Source organism: Thermobia domestica, chromosome 2, assembly GCF_964235325.1.
Source record: "Thermobia domestica chromosome 2, izTheDome1.hap1.1, whole genome shotgun sequence".
In the NCBI taxonomy this organism is placed as follows: Eukaryota; Metazoa; Arthropoda; class Insecta; order Zygentoma; family Lepismatidae; genus Thermobia; species Thermobia domestica.
In genome coordinates this window covers 335,429,821-335,439,807 of record NC_137455.1, presented here as the reverse complement: position 1 = coordinate 335,439,807, position 9,987 = coordinate 335,429,821, and the positions used below count along the sequence as shown (strand labels likewise).

The following is a 9,987-nucleotide window of genomic DNA, read 5'->3' as shown; positions in this document are numbered from 1 at the left end:
AAATGTAATTTCTACGCTGACAGTGAATCTAAACAACAACAGTAAATATTCTTCAAGTGTTTCAATGCAAAAGCCAATAATTGGTGACAAAGACGTTATATTTCTAATCACAGAAAGTGAGCAGGTTCTTACGTATTTATTAGAAGATACTGCTCGCAAGTATTATTGGAATAACAGAGCTAATTTCCTGGTTATTGATGTATCAGTGAACGGACACATTAAAGTAGACATTAGTTCTCTGTTGTTAAGATTTTGGAAAGCACAAATTCTTTATGTTGCTGTGATTTCAGTAAATATTTTCCTGTATAAGAACTCATCTTGTAACAATGCATCTAAGCCAGTTGCTTTTGTGTGGTCGTACAACCCTTTCTTGAACATAACGTATAAGGAAAATATAAAACTACAACAAATATCAGAAAATATTTCGATAATTCAACAAGCTTACTCAAGAAAGAAAATAAATGATCTTCACAAGTATGTATTGACTACTACTAATATGGAAGGAAATCTTCTTCCAATATTCTCCAGAAAAGTTGATGATGCTGGTAACTACACGGAAGAAGGTTTCGTTGTGACTGTGTTCGAAGCACTGAAAAAGTATATGAACTACGAAACTAAAAGCGTTGTAAGCCACGGAGCTTTCAAAATTGGATACAATGCAGAAAATGGTACTTGGTTGTATATGATGGGAAATCTTGTGAGAAAGGAAGCGGATATGGCAGGTGTGACTTTTGGGTCAATCCTTGAAAGGTATAAGGCGACTGATTTTACAGATTGTGTTTTTATTCCAAGATATGCAATTTTGGTACCTAAAGCGAAAGAATTACCAACGTGGTTGGCTTTAGTATTATTTTATAAAGCCGAAGTGTGGTACTGTATTATTAGTACTTTTTCTGTGATTCTTGTTTTTCTAATAGTACTTCCAACCGGAAGATTTGGTGAGGCTGATACTAGAAAAGGATTATGTAGAGTATTTTGTTATATTTGGTCTATTCTTTGGCAAGTATCAGTAACTCAGCCAAAGAGTAACGCAATAAGAATTATATTCTTTATGTGGGTTTACTGTAGCTTAATCTTTGCGTCATTATATCAAGGAGGTATTGTGAGTATTTTATCTATCCCCAAACGATATTCGGATATCAACACTCTTCAAGATCTTGTAGATTCTCAACTGGAAGTAAGAGGCTCTAGATCGAGTAGCATGGTATTTAATGATAAATCAAACAGATTGCTGTGGACACTTCATAAGAGATTTATTATAGATGTAAAGTTTGAAAATACGGTAGCGAACTTAATACAATATGGAAATACGTCAGTTTTCATTTTAGATAATATTTTAGATTATTATGCACACAAGGCTCATAAATGTTTAAGTTGTCCTCCCCGATTTCATATGATGAATGACAAAGAGGATATTCGTCCTCAGGCTATTGCTCTAGCCAAAGGTTCACCATTTCTTCATCGTTTCAATACTCTTATTGGAAGAATGAAACACGCTGGATTGATCGAGAAATGGGAAAAAGAAGTTGTAGAACAATCTAAGGATGACAGGAAATGTGAAAATCCTTGTGCAGCTGGTGTCGAATCAATTTCATTGCACAAAATACGCCCGTGTTTCTACATAATTTTAATTGGGTATGTAACTGGACTGCTTGTATTTACAATTGAAGTATTACGACAGATTTATCATGAAAAATGTCTGAAAAACAGGTTTTAAAGTATCCTAGTGCAATGAGGATAATTCCATTTTTTAAGTTTACAAGATCTTGAAATGTAAAAAAATAGTACACACTGATAAATGGACCATATTTCTTAGTTAATGTCGTTAATTTCTATGGATTGCTAAGTTTGTTAAAGGAGGTCCTCTTCGTATTGACGGGCGTATAATGTATCTTAAAATAGTGTAAGTATTAAACTCAGATCATTAAAATGAAATAATTTAAAGTGCCTAATGTCAGTTCCACAAAACATACCTCTTTGGACATTTCTGCTTCTCCCGGATACTTACCAGACTTTATTAATGAAAATTAGAGTGAATTATGAAACATTTGAATGTTTAGACTTCTATAGATGAATGTTTTGACTTGCTAGTACAAACATTTTCAGAATATATTTATGCATATTATATAGAAAGAATCATTCGTTTCATTAATCTGTATAACACAATATTACTACAATTCTACAAGAGTTAACATTTTACATTCCGAACAAACATAAAAAAACAGTTATATAGAAAGAGAGGTATAATAGCTACACACAGTCACACACACACACACACACACACATATATATATATATATATATATATGTGTGTGTGTGTGTGTGTGTGTATGTGTGCATGTGTGTATGTGTGTGTGTATTATGTATTAAGCATGCAATAAATGGAACTTGAAACTAACGTCACTAACAAATATACCGTTCATATACTAATTAATATTACACACTGTCTGTTTATAATATAAGTTTCATTATATACCTTTCAATATTAATATCCTTTATGTATAAATGAACTAAATATAATCAGTGTCAAAGAGTTAGTTCAAACGGTTTTACCTTTGAAAATAAAAAAAAATATTTGAAATACGTAAAGAAAATGACTGATTTAAAAATAACACATTTACGCTAATATTAAAAACGTAAGCCTTCTTTCTTCATTACAGTAAAGAGACAGAAAAATGTTTATTTGAAATAAGAAAAGTGTGCATTAAAATATCCTTCACTAAGCGGGGAAGATAAAGTTGACTGTTAAAAACCGTATGGGAAAGATCCTGTTTCAACATATTTCTACCACAAACAATACAGAAATGCAATTGTGTTCCACGTGCGCACAGGAAGTATAGAAACTGCCTAACGGCAATATCATAGATCATCAAACGTTTCTTGATCGATACTAATTGCGTAAAAGTAGTTTCACATTTAGGCTAAGTTAACAACAGGACATTCAAGTAATGAAAAATTCAATATTAAGGTCTTAAGAATTGATTTGGAATCAGTTAAAAAGATGTTTTCAACCTCAAAGATAAATGTTAAAAACTTACTTTCGTACAATAGTAGATTGTTTTAAAAATCCTTTCTAACGAGGACTTTAAATTCCACGTAAATACTTTCTGAAAACGATAATAGTTCAACATTTTTATCCCTCAACTGGAAATTAATTTACGTTATCACAAGTAGCATCAGCTTTCATTTACCTATACTGAATTGTTCAAAGGGATAGGTGATAGGAATGAAACTTGCACTTCAATCACAAATGCATGCAACAAATGTAAAGAACACAACTGATCACAACAACTTTCATTAATGCAAAATTTGCAGCTCAACAAAATAAATAACTATTTGGAACACTGTTGTAAAAATGTTTTAATCATCATCATCATCATGTGCATTCAACCACTATTGGCAAATCACTTGCTGCAACTGAGAAGCTTCCACGCTCCGCGGTCTTCAAGTGCCATTTTTCTGTTTTGATATTGTCCATCAATTATATTCTTGTTCGCCCCTCGTCTTTTCTACTACCATGCCCTCCACCACGTTCCTCATGATACAATTATTTTTTTCTAATGTCCCAATCAACTTCTCTTCCTCTTCTTAACAACAATTTAAAGTGTCCTATTGTCCCCCAAAATTTCCATATTTGTAAGCTGTGTCATCCGCAATAAAAAGTTCGCATATAAAATAACTTTCACATCTTCATTAATAACTTAATTTTCTTAATATATTATCGTTTTTTTGTGCTTTACTTAACAAAGCAGTTTAGTAATGAATAACTATTTATAATTTTTTAGAAAAATAAAACAAAATAAGAAAATTATAATCAAAAATCTTTGATTGTTATGAAACTTCAGTCTGTCAGATAATTATGCGAAGAATATTGCGATGGAAATTAGAGGAAAAATGACTCCATAAAATGCACAGATATTAGGAACACTCACAAATAGTAAACGTAAAATTGAAACTACAGAAAATAATATATTTTTAGATAAACAGACAATCCACGCTTCGAAAAGTTCCAATATGGGAAATCAATCAATATCTACAGTTGGAATTACTGAAAAAGTCAGAAAATGGCTATTTAAAGCTCCCAGTGTGAACTGCGCTATTAACTATATCTATTAGCTATTATATTGACTATTAACTATATCACAATGCATTTTTAATGAGTTGCCTTTGTGGTCAATCCTGTTTAATATTGCTGTTGAAGTTCTAGATACGGAGGGCGGAAGTTCGAGCCTGAGTACAGTAAATTCCTTTTTTTATTATAGGAATGGCTTTTTAAAAAATATTAAGTTCTATTTAGAAGTGCTTGAAAAAACAAAATTAGATTAACTGTCACGTTTCAAAAGTTTAGCCGTATTCATTCGCCATGCCCATCAATTTATACAAAGACGATAAACTAAGGAACGTTAACATTCTTACAATGAGAAGATATTTCAATTCATTTCTCATCATCACCGTCTCCATCAGATAGCCGACATAGGTGTGGGACGTCAAGCTTAAAGATTTAATTTCATTTCATTGAGAAATTAGTATAATTCATAATCTACATCTTTATAAAGCAACTTGAACAATCACATAGGTGTATAATGCTTAAAATTGAATTAAATCGCAATTTAAGTAATCTGCAATATCTTGTTTTTCATTTATTTACATCAAATGTTTAGTTATTTTATTCTTTATAGCAAGAATATTAGCATGACTAGTAGGGTATGTATGTAGGTTCTAGGACACTTTTTTACTTTTCCAATATTTTTGACCAGAACAGAAGAATAGTACAAAACTATTTACATAAGGGGTCCAACTAACTATATATAGTGCAAAGTATTAACATAACAACAATTCTAAATTGAGATTGAATAGGCTTTTATGACATTTAAAATCATAAATACTCACATCTAAAACTTATAACTTATAGTGCTATCTTTGATTGAACAGATAGTTTTTGTTTGATCCAAATCGGTCCATAGATGGCGGAATGATGAGAAGTTAAAGTTTGGTATGCTGAACACAGTCAATTGTATATATTGTCTCTCATCCAACTCGCTGTTACATACATATACACTCTTGCCACACACGCACACACATACAATTCAGTTGAGAAGCAAGAGCAGTATAACCTTTCTTTTTCTTTCTTTCTTAGACGTGACTCACAATCTGGTTTCTCCCTTCCTTCTTTTCTCTTTCCTTCAAAAGAACTTCTAGCTGCCAGCCGTGAGATGGCGCTATATAAATGACGTAGTCCTCATGAACGAGACAACGCAATACATGACGTCATTGAATCCATGACGTAGTCTCCATGAACGAGACAACGCAATACATGACGTCATTGAATCCATGGCAAAATATCTCTTAGGTCTCTTTCCTTCCAATCAACATTCAGTAATAGTTAGTTAAATCCAAAGTTGTAAGGGAAATTATAAAAACAGGGTTAAAAACTAATTATTTTTAACATGCTTTTCCAGAATTGTTAAAATTACGAATTAAGCTTTGAAACTATTACCAATGAATTACCACGAAACATGATAATTTTTTTGAACACGATAACCAACCCTGTCATGAGGCGTATTGGAGGGTACTATTTTAAAATCTTTATATCTCCGTTGTTTATTAGCCGATTTTCAAAATTCAAACGGCTATCAATAGAGAAATAAATCCACTATCTTCTGAATGTATTGTAGGTTGCATAACACTCAGGATACTATTTGTTATAACTTTGACAAATATTCATCGATTTTCAAAATTCAAACGGCAATCAATAGACAAATAATTTTACTATCCATTGAGTGTCTTGTAGGTTGCGTAATACTAAGGATACTATAACAAAACTTAAATAAATCTCTTATTTATGTATGGATCTTTAAAAATCAATTAACATAGCGTTGTGTATGTCTAAAGATCTCAGCTTTTATAGGTTTGTACCCATAAAAACACTTATACACTTAAAACATACTTAAAATTACAAGTTTGGATATTTATAATGGAATCTTCTGTTAACCTCGTTCTCTATGGGAAACAATGCCTTCTTAAACTCAGTCCATTGGTCATAGTTTAAGCTGAATAAACAACCATTAATTTCGAAGACGACTTCTGTGCTTTCTTGAACATTCTTAATGATTACATTGAAATTATTCGTAAGAATAAATTTCTTTTGCGGCTCCATACTTAACACTCCATTTTTTACTTCCGAAAATTTTTTAATTCATTTTTGTTATTTTTTGGGATTCATTTCTAAAGTAAAACTGATGTATTTTATAACCATTATCTAAATCTTTCAAACCTTCATACTTAACAAACAGCTTATACTTTTCATGTCTTTCAACATTTGCTCAATATCATCATTATATATTTGTGGTAATAACATCTTATATTTCTCATCTAAATGTACCATAACTTTGTGTTTGACCATAACCTTGTGTCTCTTTGACCATAACCTTGTGTTTGAATCAATTTCCATAATGTTATCACATACTGTTTACTTTTTCTAACTCACCTATGCGAAGGAATCTCAATGCTTTAACGTCATTTTTCCTATTCAAATAATTAGCCATAGACCAGTGTATTTGATTTTTTATCCATCTTTAATGATCTCATCAAACATTTTATCTGTTAAATGTTTTGTAAATCTAGGTGGAAGAAAGACGTTAAACTCCTCTTTCCAACTATAATCCTCTTTCCAAACTTAGTTTTAATCTTTTCCATTTTCACAATCTTATATTCTGTATCTAATTCTAATTCTCTTAATCCAATAACTTGTTTCTGCTCAAAACTTCCAAGTTTATTTAAAAGCTCAATATGACTCGCCATCGTATTTATTATATAGAAAATCAATGATCACTCTTCAATTTTTATCTTTAACAAAAAACTTTTTAAACATTTTTTCTAATTTTAGAATAACGTGTATGGAAAACTTCCATAAACACTACAAAAAATACATGTAATCATCTAAAACTCTTCTACTACTTTCTCAGTCTTAGGATCATATGTAAAGTTTTTGTGAAATTAAAATCGCATAGCATATAGTGTTATCAGCCACAGCTGCAAAGTCTACTACAATCTTTATGTTTGTTCTATCATTTACCGATACATTCTTCCTCTTAATACAATTAATCACATACATTGGTCTATTATCTATAGACTCTTTAGGATCATAGTACATTTCGGTATTACCACATGTTATTCACTTAAATGCATTATAATCTTCATACATCGTAAAATAATTCTTGTTAGCAATATCTAAGTTTCTTGATTCTTTTGGAAATACCTCATTCCTTCAATCCTTAAGATAGATATTCTTTACCTTACAATGATCGAACTTACTTGCATCTGCTGTTTGGTTACCACTTCTATCAGTTTGGAACATTACAACTACGAAATCAGGCATATCAAATTTTCTAGAATTAAATTGAGTAGTAACATCGAACTCCAAGAAAGAACCTACAACAGTTTTCTGAACACACTGATAAGTATGGAATGAAAACATGATTTTAGGTTTTTAATAATATTCAACTTTAACTTGTTTTTGTAATTAGATTCGTATTCAATAATAGGCATTCTTATCTCCATATTCTTTATTGTTATTTTTCCATCATGAGAAGCTGTTGCACCTGCTCCTGTTCCAGCCCATTTGTACAAGACATCGTTAATGTTGTTAGCTTTTGTTAATGTTATTCTTAATCCACCTTTCCACATAACCTCTTTATAATCACTTAAAGAGCCTGGAATGAATCTTAATTGATACAAAACGCTAAAGTCCTTTCGTAGACCAAGTTTATCATCTGTTTCAAATCCTGCTTGTTTTAGATATTCAACTTCTGGTTTGGAAATCTTTAATGTTCCAATAGCTGTAGATGTTATTCCAGGTAGTTCAATCTTATCTATAACAACTCCATGCTTTCTAACCTCAATTTGAGAAAAGAAGAATGGTAAGAAGTTATATACAAGTTTTATAGTATGATTTGCACCAAATGTTCCTCCAGCTGATGCACCAACTTCAAAAGTCATATGACAATCTGCTTTGTGTGGATGTATAAAACCATTCCCCACATCGAAATCAAACTCAATATCTTTCTTAGCTTCATTCAAATTATTAAATGTTCTTGTGTTATTTTTATAATTCTGTAACTCATAACTCTCATTACTATCCATTTATTATCAAGAAAATCTTGAAACAACGCTTTTATTGGATGTACCCATAAAAGAATTATACATAATAACATTTAAAAACTTATGATCCCCATCCTAACTTAACCTTAGCATTCATAGCAGTACCAACTCCAAAAGCAGCTAATCGTTCACCAATTGATGCATCACTACTAAATGCTCTATTTCATGCTTTAGTTTCAAGTTCCTTATTTGCAATATGTCTTGACTCTGTATCTTTGTTATCTCTGTAGTATATATCGTGTTCTTTACAAGCCTCATCTAATGGGTTAATACCTTTATCACCTCTTTCTAACCTTTCTTCTACCTTAGTACCCGGACCACAGTACGACATTCCAGGAATATGTAGCTCAAACGGTATTTTATTAATCAAATCATTTACTAATTTTTTCCCAAGCTTCTCATCATCCAGAATCGTGGTGGTAACGTATTTAAGATCTTAATCAAATAACCTATACCTTTCGAATCATTAGGAATAAATTGCGAAAGTTTATTATTAATCATAATCACTATACCTACTTTCTCATTATAAAAGTTATTATTACCAGCCTTTTCTTCTCCATCTATAACTATTAACCGATCAATTAACTTTCTCACATCGTCCATCCATATATATTCTTTAGGTAATTCGTTGTATATTTTATTCCTTCCCCAGACGTTGGTGTTTTCTTTCTTGTTGGAGTTGGAAATAAATATGGCTTAATATAATCATCCCAAATAGGCTTGATAATATTAATGTACTTAAAACCTATATTAGATGCTACTTTTTATCTCGAATATATTTTTGGAATGCAGCATCTGATTCTATTATTATTTCCTTGTACTGTTCAAAACTGTCATTATCATAATCTTCAAAGGTTTTATTAGTATTCATCGTTAACAATTCCCATAGACATTCTGTTCCTTTATAAGTTTTACCTTTAATTATCAAATCATCGCAACTCACGTTAACTGCAGAATTTCTTATCTTATTTATTATTCTTCCATTTTCTTCAACAGCTGTTATTCCAAATACACTATCATTTCTTCTACTATAATATTTTGTTGCAATCTTACCAAATGATTGTGCTGTTGTTAAAGGTTCTACTCCTTTGACTTTGTCTTTAATTTGTTTTCTCATTTGCTTTATTTCTCCTGTTATAGGTGTATCACTACTACTTGGAGAACAATCATAAGTTATCTTTTTAGGTGTTTCTGGTAGACTAGGATCTATTGAAGCCATCTTATGTACAGCTGGAAGAAGTTCAGTTTTTATATTTTAATTTTGTTCTGCTACTTCTTTGATCTCACTTCCTAAATTTTGGATAGCATCAATTACAGGTTGTTCTTGTGTCTTAAATTTATCGTATATACCTGCTCTTTCTTTCTTCGTAGATTTGAAGCCCTTTATCAAGAACTCCTTTAACTTAATATTCTTATTAATTTCTTTCTCATCCATTTATTATATAGAAAACGAAGAAACGTCAAAAAACGTGAAAAAACGTGAAAAAACGTAAAACGTAAACCGTTAAAACGTAAAAACGTAAAAAACGTCAAGCGTTTATGAAGTGCTTTATCTTGTTCCTATACTTCCCATTGTTTACCTTCCTTGTCATATCAATTACTATAAAACCATAATCTTCTTGCCAACATTTTGAACATATCTCTTTAAATTTATTATAAGGCATATCTCCTCCAACAAACTCATTATACACATATTTAAGATTAGTATCATCTTGTCTAAATACCCATAGGAAGTTAACGTTATCTCTTATAAGCTGTTTAGGTACTTTTGAATATGTCTGTGCAAGATAGAAACAGTCTAAATGTCTATGTCTACCTCTCGTAAAG

The 9,987-nt window shown here is 31.0% G+C and overlaps 1 protein-coding gene across 1 annotated transcript; it reads left to right on the top strand.

Annotated features, from left to right (window-relative positions):
* Nucleotides 1–496: 496 nt before the first annotated feature.
* LOC145679538 (glutamate receptor ionotropic, delta-1-like) lies at nucleotides 497–1,717 on the top strand. The gene has a single exon (XM_081750115.1). It carries the CDS (start codon nucleotides 497–499, stop codon nucleotides 1,715–1,717), a length of 1,221 nt encoding a protein of 406 aa, XP_081606241.1.
* The last annotated feature ends 8,270 nt before the right edge of the window (nucleotides 1,718–9,987 follow it).